Source organism: Temnothorax nylanderi, unplaced genomic scaffold (genome assembly GCF_030848795.1).
Source record: "Temnothorax nylanderi isolate EJ_2023f unplaced genomic scaffold, tnyl_v1.0 TNYL_tig0002_pilon, whole genome shotgun sequence".
NCBI classification, from domain to species: Eukaryota; Metazoa; Arthropoda; class Insecta; order Hymenoptera; family Formicidae; genus Temnothorax; species Temnothorax nylanderi.
In genome coordinates, this window is record NW_027249064.1 from 3,981,434 (window position 1) to 3,999,436 (window position 18,003).

Genomic DNA, 18,003 nt, shown 5'->3' on the forward strand with positions numbered 1-18,003 from the left:
GAATTCGAGTCTATGAGTTCGCTATGTTTAAGTGACTGTATGGATCAGTCATTTTCAAGAATAAAAAAGGGGAAGTTTTGACGCAATAGCGTCATCAAGTTATTACTGACTCACCGAAATTAGAAGAGGGTGTCTTTGCGTGGGTTGGCAATCAATGGGAATACGATAGGGGAACAAGAGGCGATCAGAAGTGCCTCTATCAGTTTGATGGATATGCTATCGTAGCGATTGACAGGGTACGACAAAAAGAATCGATTGCCAGCAGGCAAGCTGACAAAATTGAGTTTGTAGCTGTAACTATTTCAGCGCGATTACTCGCTGTTCTTTAGGGATGGCTATAGCTCGGGTAAGTGGATGTTATTTGGAGCCTGCTCGGCAAACGTTGTTGGAACACCGTGACAGATTGTCAACCGGTAAGGTTGCATGATGTTTTGGTGCACTCATATTTCATCACGAACGCTCTACAGATGGAAACAAATATGATACCTTTATAAACCGACCACTGTTATTGTTACGATAGTGTATGTATGAGTATGTCATTCGATATTGGATTTAGTACGATTCGTAATAAGAAGAAAGATAATGAGAAGAGAAATGGCACAGCAGAAGATCGAAATATTGTCTGTCGGATTGTTAAGCTTGCGACGAGATTCGAAGTTATATATTTTTTACTGAATAAGATGTATAATATTGAAAGACTCATTTGTAAAATGAGCTACAAGCCATAGCAGTCTCGTGATTGGAGTTTAAATTGAATATAAATTATTACGCGCGCCTGTATCGAGCGAGATAATCTATGCTTATCATTGTGATAATTTAATTTATTCCGGCGCTCGTGGAAATTTATGTACTTTTTAGTATAACGAATTATTCGATTGACTTATCAGCCGTTGCAGGTCGTTACGTGATGCGCTGCCGGTGAAAGGAAGAAAGAGGAGTACGAGTAATAGCAAATTAATTTATGGATAGCAGGATGGAGCGGAACTGACCGTTCCTTGCCCTTTCCAATCGAATTAGTCGTCGTCTGCAGCGATGGCCACGAACTAGTACTCACGAATCCAAATCAAACAACTGAAACTTAAACATTTCTTGTATTTAATTCGTAAAACTGCATCTCTTGACACAGAATATGAACGTAGATATCTAGATTTTATACAAATAATAATTAATCCGGGCACATTAAAATAAGTTGAACCAGGCTCGCATTCTCAGAGCTAATCATTTTCTTATGCGTATTGACGCTGTTGCTAGGACGCGCGACGCTTTCTCCTCGCAGGATATTGTCCTCAGAGGAGTAAGTTAGTTGCCTTCTTCTTCTGAAGACAAGAGAGAAGCGTAAGCGTTGTCCATGAATAATTTCAACGAGATTTTTATCGCTGTTGTAAACTCTCGGCCTGGCCTCGCGTCCGGTCGCTCCCGGGGGCGCGTAACAGAAATTTATCACGCTCGTTAAGCGTGGAAAAACTTTCGAGCGAACTTTTGCGACGTAATTGCTCGAGGTGGCCCCGACACGCTTCATACAAGCCTGAAACAGGCGCAGCTATGAACGGTCCTAAGCGATTATGCTCGAACTAAAAGCATTTTAGCATTCGATTGATGCCTTCAATTTTCTATCCAGACATCCGATTTCATAATAGGCAATACTTAACAATATTATGCAATACGATTTACGCAATGGATAAGCATGTATACTTTTTAAAGTGATTAGTTTAATAAAATGTTTATTAAACATTATTAAGTTCATAGAAATTATTAGATGCGTAGTTTAGACATCGGATATCGGACAGATTAGCGTGACATACATATCCGATTATAACAGATATATATGTCTGTCGCGTTTCATCGCGCTCTATGTGACGTAACGTTCAATCGGCCATATAATTTCGCGTACAATCGCGTCACCGCTTAATTAACTTATCGGCACTTCCGAATGAACACTTCGAAGAAATCGTAACCATTTAATACAGTCCGCGTCCTCGACTGATTCGTTTCAGCCGGTAAAAACTTTTCTAGACTTGATTCGCGAAGAACAAGAGCAACCAGCAGCCGAATCGCGAGGATGAGGTTGTCGACACGATTTTGCTGGGATCGAGATTAATCGATGGGACGAGGGTGGGAAAGAGAAAAGGGTAGATTGGCGACTGAAAAAAAGCACGTCGGTAAGAAAACCGGTAGATGCTTCTCTGCGAAGTGAAAAAAGGCAGCGAGAGAGCTCAATTAATCGAACTCTCGACGAAAGACCCTCGCTATCGATAAAAGTCCGCGGAGGTGGGTAAAGGAAGTTACTGAAGTTTCTCCTTCCTTGTCTTTCGTAGCCACGTGAATTGTTCGTAAAACTTTTTCAGAGATTCGCCATGCAATCATAATTTATGCATTTAGAGATATGAATGTGCGTTTATTTCAAGACACGCGATTTCGTCGATTATTTTTTTCTCATTTTACGATTTATTTTCAGTGTAAATGTCTGCAGAAATGATTAAACAATTAAATCTATGATAGTTTGATGATAAATTACTGCTTCTTCGCGGTTATAAACGGATCAACAAGTAAAAAAATACCTTGGATAAGATAAATAAGAAAAGTAAGACAATTAATTAGTTTATTCCTGTCACAGACTTTCGACATCATGTATTTTTAGATACATTCTTAGAAAAGGTATTATCTATTTTAAATAAAAATCTTTAGAAAAAATTGAAATTTTTAGAACGGAAATTAAAATTACGAATTTTTTATGTTTAAATACAAATTTATTTAATGTAAAAGTATATGAATTAGTACATTCTCTCACGTAATCAAATTTTACCGAAATACTAAGAATAAAGAATAATATTGTTGAATTTTAGTCATGACCTCAGTCATATTTATAGCATATTTATAGCACACATTAAAAATCGATCTGGTCTTATGGATATGACATTGTCTCAGTAATGATTATTTCCATCGTGTCCTACTTTATCAGCCATTTTCGCAAAGACTTTTGCATCGTGTCAGAACATAAAACTCGTTTATTGTTCATCCGGATTATAAATTCTGCAGTTCGATATCTATTATAGCGCAGGAAGAAACTAATGTCATTGGAAATTTGATAAGTCTCAATACTGGATATCGCTTTGTATATTGTGTATTTTACATTTCTTTAGATAGATCGGTATTGAGCAGAGACTAGCAAGATGCAAAGTGAAAAGATATATTGATTTGTAAGAAAATGATAGAGATGCTATATAAATGAAAATGGATTTATTATAAATGTATGCCATATTGAAATCACTAAAAATGCCACATTTTATATAAGTATCTATCAACAAAAAATTTTATGCGGAATATATAAATCGACATTATACATTATACAATGAATTTTAGAAGGGATCGTTAATAAGCCGTGGTGTATTTTATCTAGATAAATATCAAAATAAATTTTAACCAACGCGCGTTCACGACTCCTCCAATTCGCCTTGAAAACAATCCATCTCGCCTCACCGAGCCAATCCGACATTTAAAACGAGGCCTTCAGGCCCTGCCATTAATTTCAGAGAAGAAGAATCATCCTCGGCGTTCTTTACAATCATAAAAGTGAAGAAGACGTCTCGTTTCGCGCGTTATTAATATTTAATGCGAATCGTTCGCGCGTTCACATTTTCATTCCGGCCCGTCCCATATTGGCGCCATAACTCTTCCAATCTGGACCTCCGCGCGCTCTCGCACCCACCGTGGAGTCACCCCCCAGGACCCCGACGTTTCCCTCTCACCACGTTCGACGTGAAATTGGGGATTTTATCGTGACGCTGTATTAACGAACTCCGGCGGACGAAGAACGAGCGTGGATTTAACGGGCGGATCAAGACGGCTATTCCCGCCGGGGAAGAAATTTAATATCGTTTCTGCTCACGTCTCGAAGCGATGAGTTTCGATAAGTGCGATATCCCCTCAACTTTCGAGCACTCGAAAAATGTTTTATGAGACTCATCCACCGTGTGTACACGCGTATCGACGCCGGATCGGTTTAATCATCGACATTGAACGATTGTTTCCTTTCTTATCTATATGAATCTTTCTACGTCGTTGAAATGAATATTTCGAACACGAATGAATTACTGGATAGTCTTTCTTTGACATTGGCTTCTTTTCATTTGCTACTTTGTTATTAAAATGTAATAAAAAATGCAAAGTTATATCTTTCTAAACATTTGGGCACAATGTTGCATTTCCTACTATTTGACTTTTGGATAGATTGATTTGACAGTAAAATAAAATTACACTTGGCGCGATTACACTGTCGTGTCTCTTGATAATTGATTAGATTGATTGATTTTCTATTATTAAATTAATTTTTTTCCGTGCATTATTTATGATCATATACAAAGCGATAGTCTTTGATTGACTTAAACATTGCTATATATCAAAACTGGGGTTTGCATTATTTATGTTGTATATTGCATTATTTATGTGTGTATCGACATATGTGAAGATATTTTCATAAATTATCACCGATCGGCTGTCACACGGCGCGTTGCACCAATTAATTATGAACAAGAATCATATTTTTTCCACGCTATTGTCCAATTACCGTAACTGCGTCAACATGACCGATATAGCGTTTCCGCGGAGAACTAGGTCGATGTGTGTGTGTGTGATTGCGTCCCAATAAATATTGTCTATTTGAAACAACGCGCCGACTTCGAATTCTTTAATTACTCGACACATAAGCCTCGTTTATCATCGTTAACGGGCATGTACGACCTGAAGCCATTAGTGTACAGTGCTACCTTTTTTCGGCCGGTACACCTACCTCGTGCGTCCCGCGAGAAAATAATGTTCTCGATGGCTTAGATCGATACCATCGTAAATTGCGTTTTCAGGCTAATATAGCGATAAGACACATTACAATGTATTTTTATGGATGTAACAGTGATAATCTGATAATAGTCGTTGAATGCAATTTGTCTACTTCGAAATAAATGAGAGAGTAATTTTCAGCCCGCACGTTACAAATTATCGTACGTTACACAACTTATCTTTATATAATTTTAACTTTATCGCATTCGTATTTATGAACAAAACATGAGTTAAATTTATGCAAATCCTATTTGCATATTTTGTACAGCTTTTGTAATCAATATAGCTTTTTATAGTATGGACAAACATAACTTAATCGAATATCGCAGTTTAGCATATCCCATTTGTTTATTATGTTATCAGACGCGTTCCATTTCTGCATAACTCCGTTTGATTTACGTGCAGAAATTAATGATTCGTATGCGCGCAGAAAGTGCCATTTTACGAAATTGCCAATAAATAATCCGGCACGATTTAGTCGGCGGGCATCGTTTATAATATTTTCCGACGTGCGCCATCAAAATAAATCACAGATTCACATCAAGATCACAGTCAATCATGGGACAGACGTTTCCTGCATTTTCATTGAGTCGACTTTCTAGGGAAATCGTTTTATTTCCCAGCACGAGCTTCCTCTTTGCCTGGCGTGGTGCGATGGGACAGTTATTATTTATCTCAGAACAAAGAACGCGGACCTGCTCCCTTTATTTTCTTTTGTTCCTGCTTGGAACCACCTCTGTGGAAAAGATCTTACCAGAGACAGACTATAATAATGTAGCATTTGCTTCTTCAGTTTGCATTACGCTTATAGTATACCAACCATGAAAAACTAAAGGTTATAATAGAAAATGTGCCGCGTTTTATCTTTTATTTATCCTTTCTTATTTCTTGATTTTATTTCCCTTGTAACGCAACAAGATATAACTGTGCATATCTTTTTAAATATAAATAAATCTATCAACTCTGATTTTATTTTGCACGCATAATATAAAATATATACTAATATATGTATATTTCTATAATATATCTATAATATATTTATATAATTTATTTCTTTTCACATGTATACCATTTGTATTATTAGAATTAATGTTATGTCAGTCTTGTCATATTATTTAATTGTAAATTATTGCTGTTTGTAAGGAAATATTTATTGAAAATTATTTAAATATTCGAAATTAATTGAGAAAAATTAAATATTTCTTTTTATTTTATATTACAGATATGGAATCAGAGTGGATCCCTGGCAATGGTTTCTCTTCCTTAGCGGCAAAGATGAGAATGGCGGCGAAGAATATCCGTCATTGCTGCTGATCTGCTGTGAGTGAAACTGCTGATATATCGTTTTATATTCGTTTAACGGAAACAGAGCTGTCAATGCATGGCCTCGATTACAAAGTGATCGACATTTATTATAAGTCTATGTCAATATCAACGAAAGTATGTCAATCGGAAAAATATTGACATATTAAGGGATATCCCTTACTATTTAAAGTGATTTTTATCTGTCAATTAGTTTTTTAAATTCTATTGCTTTTCATAGAATATTTTAACGCCAAAAATTATTTATCGGATCATAAAAAATGTACCAAATAGAAAATCGATTTTACTAACATAGTTACTAACAAAGTTACAAAGCAACAGTAAGGTTGCAGAAACAAAAAGTTATTTAGATTAAATATTAGGAAAATGATTAGATTGCGTTAGACAAATTCGTATTATTTACGATACGATATCTATTCATTGAGCATTTAAAATAAAAAGCCGACGAGCTCACAATCACTTTTCGCTGTGGAAATCTATAAAATCGAGCTGCATCGGCGAGAGAAGGAAAGCTATGCCGGACTCTAAATTCCGCTTTTATTGTCGCGGGTCGCGGTCGGTCCACGTTGATTCTCTAGTATCCGTGGTAATTCAGTTTCACCATTTCCCGGTTGTCATGTTTTTTTTATTCACCTGTATGTAATGTGAATATCCGTCGATATCCGCGCTTCTGAGCACAGCTGCAATGACGCATATAACTTTACCCCTGAAGATAATGGATGAAAGAGACTGGATTGAGACTGGAACAGTACGAGCCTATCAAAAACATCGAGAAAACGATGAATAACGCTTTGAGAATTCAAAGTCAAACTTTATCTTCTCTTGACAGCCGACCATAGATAACGCTTAAGCAGAAGTATAAAAAGAATAATAAAAAGGAATGGGGAGAATGCGCTAAAACCGTTCAGGGCGAAATGAAACGAAGAGTGCGCGGAGTAACGTCGGTGGTGCTGATATGAGATGGGAGGAAAAATGAAATCTGCTTCTGTCTGGCAACTCGGCTTTTGTTTTAATTATCTCGTTATGGATCGCGCATTGCAAAATTGCAAAAAGGTGGAAACAATTTGACGGGGGTAATTTCCTATCTTCCTAGAATTTATCGATTCTGAATGTTTCTCTATATAGGTATTTATTTCAGTTGCTTATTTCAGGAACAGCATTTGAGCATTTTTGCGACGATATAGTTTGCTTCTGTGTCTCTATGAGTCTATGCTGGAAAAACTAACAGGGATGAGCTTTAGTATTATTTTCGTAATTTATGATTTACTACGTGATTTGTAGTATGCTTGTTACTGAAATTATCGTTTTACTTTAAAGATTTTAATATATTTCTATTTTGTTAAATATATATGTATATATGTTATGCTATTACATAGTAAATAATAGTTTTTATTTAATAACGTTAAAAAAATATAAATATATAAGAAAAATGTCCGAGAAACTAACATTTGTGCTAACATTTAAATTTTACGATTCAGATCATTAGCAATATCGCGCAGCACCCGGTAAAATTCAAGCTTGTGAGATTTTGCGATGTAATGTTTTTAGCCTAGACTTTTAAAGTGGGTTGAAATTCAACGGGTCTCGCGTGAAACATAAATTTTAAAGCATGCAAGGCATCGTTCCTTTAAATAGCGAACATATTCCTTGCGTATTGTCCCCTTAGTACCGCACAGTGCGCTCGCTTGTTGCTCCGAGGTTGCAACGCCATAACTTACATACGTGCAACAGTCGCGTACGTGGGCAATTTTAAATGCGGGTTGCACGCACAATGGTTGCAAATTAGCAGCCGCAACAGAAAAACTGTGAAAAATTTCGAAATATTAATAATGCAATGTAGAGGAAGATTGTATAATTAATAACGTAAGTGTCTTTCCCTTTACGAAACTAACATTTTTTAATGCAGTTAAAGAGTTATTTTACAAATCAAATAATCTCTCATCATGATATTATTACAGCGTTAGAAATATAATACCTGATTTTCTATATATTCATACCCTTTTTATGAGAAAATAATGCTTATAAAAATAGCATTATCTTCCTTTAATTCATCTTCAGATATGTTAAAATCAATTCTATTTGAAGGAATTATTTTTGCTCTTGATATCAGCCTAACAGGGATAATTTCGCGCAATTATTTTCCTAACAGTTTCAATCCCCTGTGCAGATTGAACGCGGGCGGCTTACGTCGACTAAGCCGCCATGGAGGGTTACATCATTTACACATAAGGGAACGTAATGCTCATGGGAAACTACGACTAATAGTTCCCGTATTTTAGAATCTGCGTCGAGCGCCGTCGCTATTTCCAATGGGATGCTAAACTCGTTCCCTTTTTACTAACCTGGTCTTGCTTCCGTCTGCCTTTCACGGGGCCTAGTAGGGTGTGTTTCGTTTCCCCTGTTCTACGTGATCCCTCGTATAATAATTTTCATAGCGAGTGAGTCAAAAATTATTTTTTTAACACAAGATTTCTAGCTACTTTGGGTCGTTTAGTGATCAGAGTACTAATTATAGTTAACGTATCAGACATTCGGTGAGTTAAATTATTCCGGAGGAATATATTTTTGTTTCATTTGTATCCGTTTCTACGGATCTATGCTTTGACATCATTAAAACTTAAGTCGCGTTAACGGAAATGACGATACGGAAATGATGATCAATTGTTTTCGGTGAATGACTACAGAAAATGTCGGACACGAGAACACGTCGAATTGAAATTTTGTTGCGTATATTCCTCGACAATGTACAGAACCATCGGATTAATAAAGCCATGCAGTTTATCAATAAAGAGTATCTCTCGAAGTATCTCTATTAGTTTACATATTTCTTTACCAGATGCAGTATTCATTTGTTTGATAGATATTTTGCGATATATTACATATTTAAAACATATTTAATATATACAACATGAAGATAAAGATAAACATAAAAAGCATTATTTACTTTATCGGAATTATTAATCCATCCGGTTATCTATTTCGCATTTCGTCTTTAATATAATTATTAGAATTTGAATCGATTTGATTATAATCGAATTTCTTTATCGAAGATATAAAGTGGACTTCCGCAGTGATTATTTATGCAGCCTCGATCCAATTTCGTGACGAATTACAAGACGACGGATGCGGGTCACCTGCACTTATTCGAATATAGAAACGCCTCTTGATTTAATAATGACATCGCGGTGAGCACGAGAATAGAGAATCAGAAAGAACCGGATAAATATACATAAATATACAGTTCAGTTTTCGCTTTTCGGGTTTTCGCCCCGTGGGGTTTACAGGGCGAGGAAATGGATCTTTCCGGGGAATGTGTAGCGGCCGTCCGTTCGGCGGTTTTCCGGAAGTTCCGGGACGGGAAGTTCCAGGGTAACTTAAAGTTAACTGTAACTCAATGCTCGTAGCCCTCACGCTGCATAACGAGTCCGGGACTAAATGTGAAAGGGTATGGCCGGCCAGCTACCTCACCGACCATCTAGCCAACCGCTATGATAGTTCACCGGCGAAAGGGCTTGTTCTCATAACGTTTGCAACATCGTCGGCGCCCCGCTTTAGTGTATCTTACTCTCTGTTCGCCGAGTGTTAAGACCGAATCCGGTGAGATTTGCATGCCGTGTCTGTGGATTTCGCGCGCCGAGCGCTAGGAGCAACCACATCGCGGTAAAGCATTTAACGATGTCCACCATAGCTGTCAATCCCCCTGTGGCGCTTGCTGTAATGGTATTCCGCGAAAGAGTCTACTGCTAGAATATGTGTAATGATCTCATCGCTCTTTAAATTACGGCTATAATAGACATTATATTTTTCATATTGTAAACCGCACTAAATCGCTCGAGTATGTTATTCAGAAACTGCTATATTCGCGAAATGAATATTTTATTTTTTTCTTCTTTAGCTTCCCCTTTTAGTTTTTTCTCAAAATAATTGGTTCACATGTCATTTTACGCAGACGGTTTTAAGCGGGTTTGCATTCAGCTTTTAATATTCAAAACAATTATTACTTGTTCTTCATCGCCTATCCAAACCGCTATCAAAATTACACAAGCGTCGCGAATGAATTTCACAAAAGGTGAAATTTTAAAAGGAAAAGCGTGGCTGAACCGGGCGCCGAAATGAGAAAATTCGCGCGATAGAGATCGCTTTTGCGTTAATTTCAAAAGGCGAGTTTCCGGGCCAAGTTTTCACGCCGGGTGTGATGTTATACGTTTCGCCGTTCGTGCTGGTCATTAAAGCGCAGAATGGGGAACGGAGGAACGGGTCGTCGTATGAATTACTTAATCCGCGCACGAGCAGCACGGCGTGCAAGTAATCGAATCAAATGCGAGATTGCCCTCATGAAATCCCTCCGTACGCATTCGCTATCTGCGCATCCCCCCATTTATTGCCAATGCGTTCGGCCTAGCTAAACGTAGATTTACTACAAGTGCGCATCGACCGAACAATTATGGGCTCTTTTTTACCTCTTTGCTCTGCTCTTTTGATTAGAGACCTCACGTGTATCATTATCTTTCTGCAAGATTGTCTTTCTCATTACAAAACTCAGCGAGAATAGGAAAGAAGCATCGACATAGAACGTATCACTAGTGTATGCATAAAATATTTTGCTGGGAATTATTTGAGATTGAAAATTACGATAGATTCTGCGTACATTATTATAAGAAAAAAGTTTATTAATTTATTGATTTATGAAAAGGAATCAAACAAGCGTATCATTGATCAAAAAAATAATAAATAATTTTTGGATGTTATTGGAAGACCATTTGGAACATTGGAGATAGAAGTAGATAGAGTATAAAAAATTCAGCTTCCTGGAAATCTCTCGCAGAGAGACTGCGGATAGCGAGAAGTAGATAAGATTCTATAATTTCTACTCCCAAATGAGATTTTCTTCCACAGAAATTTCATGAAATAAGAATGTGAAAGATTGGAATAAAAATAAATATTAGAATTGCCCATTTTATTTTAGCACATTTATTACGTTGATTACGTACAATTGTAGATTATTTAAAGATCTCGTTTAAAATAAAATACTGTCATAAGATATCAAGAAGATTACGAGTTTTTTTCATGACGATAATAAGATTTAAAGGTAAAAGGTTCGAAAAATGTCATTCTGTGCCGCAATCGTTTCAGAATTGCGTTTATAAATCTCTTCTGTGTGTTGCCTGAAGACGTAAACAGGGTAGCGTCGGTTAAAGCTCGCGGAAGCCTCCGTTCGGGCGGCGGCGACGCGAGCCCACTCCTGGATTAAGGAGGTATAAAGAAAGATAGAGTGGAAAAAGGAGTCGGCAAGGGGAGGGGGTGGGAAGTAGAAACCGGAGAGTGAAAAGAAAGAGTGAAAGAAAGGTGGCGTCGTGTATACGTATATCTATATACAGAGCCCAGTAAAGTCGGAAGACGGGGGTAGTGAAAAGAGGCGATTTTCCGTCCGCGGTTTACGTTGCCTTTTTATTGCCAGTCAGTGGCGCGGCGGCGCCGTCACCGCCGCCACCCGGAGGCATCGTCGAGAGCCTGAACTACGCGCGCAGAGTGCTAATTACGAATAATTATGAGTGCTAATTAAGGCCCTCCTTTGTCGTGATGGCACACAGCTACGCATCAACGTGCGATACACGCGCGCTTTTATGCCCAATATAAAACCTGTGTTAATGCCCGAGATGTCGTAAAAATAATCGGTTTAAAGTTCGCTAAAAAAACGTTTAAAAACAAATTGAATACTTTGCAAGCGATGTGTGTAATAACTACCGTTTTTCGTAATTAAAATATACACGATTTGTATAATATCCATCGATTTATTGTCCTTATAGATCGAATTTTTATTTTGCTCTTGAATTTTCAGCGTTGAAATGCAGACAAGAACTGAATTAATAAAGCGGAAATAATACCGACTTATTGAAAAAAAGTACGTCTCGTGACAATATTCGCGTTAACTTTAATTACTGTATTAGCGAGGAGAGTTGAAAGACGCTGCAAAATAAGACGCGCCGCTGCGCCTACCTAGGCGTTTATCAAACTTTCGTGAAACGCGTCGAAAGAATGTCGCCAACTCGATGTCAGAATCTAATTAAGATCCTCCCCAGACGGGATTTGATCTCTCTTTCTCTCACACCTTCGCCAGCTCGGGCGACGAGTTTTCGCGAGCTGCGCCGTGTAACCGGGCGTCTTCTCGTCCGACACGGCGGCTCGCAGCCGCCCGAGAGGAGCTTCAGGAGAGATAGGAGAGACTCACTAAAAAAAAGGGAAAAAAAGGTAAAAGTCTTAATTAGCAGCTGAGATCGGAGATCGGCTCGGGGGTGGAAGGTCGATTACCTTTGAGCCGGTGCACGTCCACTATCATTGTCTGTTTCGCACTGACATTCGTATTCTCGACTCTGCGCTCTCTTCTTCTTCTCTCTCTCTCTCTCTCTCACTCACTCTCTCTCTCTCTCTCTCTCTCTCTCTCTCTCTCTCTCTCTCTCTCTCTCTCTCTCTCTCTCTCTCTCTCTCTCTCACTCACTCTCACTCTCACTCTCTTTTTCCTTCCAATGAGACCTCGGAAAAATTTCATCCCGTTAACGCGATGGCCTCGCCGTTATGTGGCAGATTACCGCAATACGTTAAGGCACCACCCTTGCTTCGCGCGAAATACATGTGCCGCAAAGGTACTTTCTTTCGTTTACATTTAGCTTTTGACACGGCAGAATTTAACAGACGTGAGATTTAACAGACGTGAGAAATATTTACCTCAATGCATCTTTTGGAGGGATATATTTTTTGTAAGACTGATTCTCTGGACCAACGTCAATATCGTAGCACTCTCTATTCTTGCTATTATTTTCTACTTATCACTATTCATCACAAGTATTACAATTATTTTGATTTTTATTTATAATTGAGCTACTCGAAATATTTAATTTTTGCAAACATAATGCACAATATTTTCAAGGATAATATTTACTTGTTAAAACATTAGAAGCTACCACTTACATAAATATGAAACGTTCATATTTACTCTGTAAATTACAGACAATCTCAGAGTTAAAATGCGAAAGAAAAATAAAAAGCAACTTTGTTTTCAGTACACATACGTACGTATAAAATTGGATCGTAAGAAAACTTTTATTGTAAGCAAATTACAATTTTGGAAGCAGGGCGGTTAAGAGATTATAATAAATATAAAAATTAGTTTTCTAATATCTTATCCCTCTTTCTCTTTTGATGTATGATAAAATGATTTTTTTGCCTCGCCGAAAAGGCTTTTGTTGAGTCGATAACTCTTGTTTACTTTCACATTGGATCTTATAGCGTACTGCACGGCAAACACTATAAGAATAAATAAGCGCATTGCCAAACAGACCGAAATATTTCATCGATTTTTCGACACTGACGTCATCTGACATTTGTGCAATAAAATGCACTCGGAGATCGGTCGCGTAACGCCGTTTGCAGCATCGGAATCAACGTATCGTTTTAATGGCGTTCGTCCATCATTCGTAAATCCAGCCCGTACCCGTCGTGAAACAAACTCGTCACACGTGAAACATTGTTTTCGGAGTATCAAATAGAATTTAAGGAGATCAAAGAAAAAATGCATACGTCCCTGACGAAATTACGCGACGCAATCGCTGTGGCTCGGTTTGCTAGGCGCGATTTGCCCGTGGACCATTAACTCCCCGCTCTCTCATATCCCCTCGTCAAAGCCATTTTTTTCTCGTATAATTTCTCTCGGATGAAGCGAGCTCTGAGAGCTTTCGCGATCATGCCCCGCGGTTGGTGTGAAAAACCGGGCGAATTTCCACGGCGAAAAGGGTTCCATTAATATCTATTAGCGAGCCGTGCTCGACATCAGCTGGATTTATACATTCCCCGTCGTTCCTCTCGTCATTCTCCCTCTGACTTCAATTCCCTTTTTGAATCTCCTATTCGTCGGTATATCGTCGAAGAACAGTAAAAAGATACATAAGCGAAGGGAGAAAATCGTAGGAGGTATTCTGAAATATAAGACAGACATCATTTGTTTTCATTAATTAACGTCAACGTTAGAGTGTCAGACACTGAAACTGATACATTTTCCGCTTTATCAATATTCTGACAGCGGCATGATCCCTCGCATTGACCATCAGTTTTCACTTTTGCGTAGATATTCCATCACCTATATTATAAGAAAGACGAGAGAAATTTCGGTGCCTCGTTGTGCTTTTCAGATTCCTAGACTTTTGAGCATAGATCGATTGGAAGGGCTTACAACTTACGCTTGGGAAAGATGTAACGACAATTTTATCAAAAGTTTTGCGGACGGCAAATCTTTTTAAATCGCAGAACGTTTGAGTTAGAGAAGACAGCCTGACGGCGATTTTATTTTAAATTTTACAGATGTAGGGGAGACCGGGGCTAAACCGCCAACGGGGTTGAACCGCCAAATCAAATATCTCGGAACCTGTATATTGTGCGAACTCGCTATTAACATTGTAAACGCTGCTTATGGTACCCATGTGACCAACGGAGTTTCGGCAGGTTACCTGCCGTGTTATGATTTTTACCGAGGCAAACGTGTTTTCGTGGTAAAAAGTAAAATTTTCTGCGCGTGGAAATTTTGTAATATCTGCAATAATATTTGCTCTCCAAATCTCGAGGTAGATGATTATAAATGCATGCTGATTATAAAGAGTAATGCATTCTGAACACGAATCCAGTGTAGATATTTAATATTTCATGGGCGATCAAACCTGAAACTGATTTACCCCGGGGGGGTGGCGGTTCAACCCCGGCATTTTTGAGATTTCAATTTTTCCACCGTTGTCGTTTTTGCTCTATACCGGTTAAACAAAGCAACATAGATAAAAATTTCCTATATAAATTTTGTAGCTAAAGGTTCACTCTTTACAGTGGTATACCACATTTAACTAAAATTATTTATTTTCTTGTTAAAAATCGGCACCGAAAAAAAACTGGCGGTTTAGCCCCGGTCTCCCCTATTATATAACGTTATATGAAATTTTATTTATTGCAAAATGAAATTATTGATATTATAAATATTACTGAACAAACTTGTTAAAGCAGCTCGTGTATTTACCGCAGCGTTTCAAATTTTTAACTTGTACTTATTTAACTCTCTTTTTTTTATCTCGCGTATTTCGAGCGTTACGTAAATATAAAGACGCGATCAAAGTATTTTCATTGGCATGTCTTATTCACCGGTTGAGCTAAAGGGATTGTTTTCGTCGCTTTATTTCAATCCTCTTATCAAAGCGACTGTGCTTCCAATTTCCCGGACGCTTTTATGCACTTTGAACGATGCGCTTAATTCACCGAATAAACGCCTCCGCGCTTTTTCTCCTGCACGGCCGTGCGCTCGTAATTTGCTCGAAAAAGCGGTCCTATGAATCCCCTGTCGGGGTCAAAAAGCAGCGGTGACTCGCGAAGCGTATTCGAATTCAAAGGATTTGTAATTAGTTGACGTGAGCATGTTTTTAACAATCGTCGTTTAACTTTCGTCTGTTTAAATTTCTTTTTATGCCTTTTTTATGCCACGTACGTTCGGCAATGAGATTCGAAAAGTGAATGAAAATTGGCATAATAGAAAACTGAAAAACATTTGCGTACACGAGAACAAATGATATATATGTACGTTTGTGTATTATACAGTAGAACCTCATATAACATGGGTTCATATAACAAGGATTTGTATAATACGACGAAAAATTTCAATATTTGTTTTAAAGTGAAATAAGAAATATTTTACTGTTACATTTTTAATATTCATTCTACATTTTTTATAATAAATAATAAAACCTTACACATCTTTTATAAATATGTGTTTTCATATGCAGACATAATCCATATCTGTATCTTAGAGGTAAAAAGAATCGTATTTTCATTATTATGAATTTAGAGAAAACAAGGTTTAAAGTTTTAAATAGGGAAATAGTGTACTTTTTAGATAAAAATAAAAGTAGCAACTTGACTTATTGAGTTTTTAATAAAGTAAATTAACTCTGACATTTAATGATTTGCCAATTGCCAATAACATGCTGTATCTGACTAAAATTAAGGCATTATGAAAAGTTTCAATACGATTTTTTTTAAACATTGTAGGAATTAGTAGTAATAGACACACACATAAGACTTTTTACCATTATACAATTCAAGTTTCTGACATATTGGAAAATGTATTTTGACCAAAATGGAGTTAATACATTTGGACATGAATTTTTTACCTCTAAGGTACAGATATATGAATATATATAATCTATGTGACTCTGTGTATAACACGAATTTATAAAACACAAAACATATCCTCTATGTTATATAGAGGTCTACTATATATGTATCGAAAATAGTATTAACGTTTCATATCTATTTTTTTTTTTTACTTCGGTATTATACTTTTCGCAAGCGATCATTTTTCATCATTTGTTATCACGATATAATATAACAGCGGAATGTATTGACATTGATGTAAATTTCAACGCACGTATGCGTGGACAAGTAAACAGGTTCGATAATCCTCTTGCGTAACATTTGTTGCCATAAATCAAATTAATGTAGAAATTCGTTGGAAAAACGTGAAAACATTTATTGAGCTGTAAAGTGATAATAGCGTCATATCGAAGTGTATCACAAAACAGTAAAGTCTCGAATGAGCTTCCAGATTGCGAGAATACAAAAGTAGTTGATTTATCGTGCATTTGCAATTAATTTAGCATCTAATCTTAGGGTAAAGCCTACATTGTGTATAATCAAAACGTTCGTCTCATTAACTGAGAATTCTATCAATCGTGAGAGTGACTTGACTTTCTAGTAGAATGACAGAGAGGAAGTGAAGTTTACACGATACAGAAATTACTGTAGAACCTTTAATTGTGACTAATGTGTTCTTAATTGCTTGATTTACATTTTGCACTCGTTAGTGTGTGACTTTTTTTCTTTATTAATTAAAATTAATTTGGGATTAGCATATTAGAACTCAGCACAACATTCACGTGCTTAATAACAGCTGAGGAGGCAAAAATACTCGCGTACAGTTACTATTGTAACATGCGTGTAGTTGTACACGACTTAATTATGCAGGATATAATGTTTGACCTATATCTTATAATAACATTTCTTGTATAAAGATTTCATGAAATGCCCATATTGTTCATCATATAAAACTGAATAAATTATTCTTGTAATATAGATATTTAATCCAGAAATGTCTGGAAACAATTAATTGTAGTATTTGCATTCAGATCCCATAACATTCAAAAAATAGAAAGAATACATTTCTACTTTTTTATTAAAACAAAGACATATCTGATTTATTAAAACAGAGGTATATCAGTCTTTTAAATAAAAATTGTATTGTTTAAAATAATAAACTGCAGTCACAATGTATTAATGTATTTCCTCGACATCTTGAAAGGATTAGATATCTTGGAAATACCAATGTTTTCATTAAGATGCCATAACTTGTCCTATCAAAATCTTTGATGCCGCAGGCGAATGCATTTCCGGATTTCTTCACGCGGATCTTCTCGACGCGACGCTTTCGCGGTTCCCAATTCTGCGAGTTTGCCTATCATCCGGTTGCATCTCTTAAACTTATTTAAGTTCCGCCCATATTTTATCCCGGAGCGGACGATACTTCGAAGAATACGACGAACCACTCTCGCGGTGAAATCTTACCGGGTACAGCGACCGCTATCGTATGGCCCATCCACGCAGAAAACCCACGTAATCTTCGAAAGCGTCCGAACGCTCTCGATTCTGGGAATGATTGCGGGAAACGATAAGAAGAACGGCGTAAAATAAAAGAAAAATTTTGTGTTTCGTCAAATCTCGCTCTGTTAGGATCGATACCCGAATAATCCCGCTCGACCGTAATTT

General features: G+C 37.2%; 1 protein-coding gene across 2 annotated transcripts in view; it reads left to right on the plus strand.

Annotated features, from left to right (window-relative positions):
- The window catches only part of Mdy (diacylglycerol O-acyltransferase), a 95,697-nt gene that overhangs the window by 18,364 nt on the left and 59,330 nt on the right, over nucleotides 1-18,003 (plus strand). For both annotated transcript variants that reach the window (XM_071701496.1, XM_071701487.1), the window contains exon 3: nucleotides 6,056-6,153. In XM_071701496.1, the coding sequence (XP_071557597.1) occupies nucleotides 6,056-6,153 (98 nt within the window). The remainder of the gene's footprint in view (nucleotides 1-6,055; nucleotides 6,154-18,003) is intronic.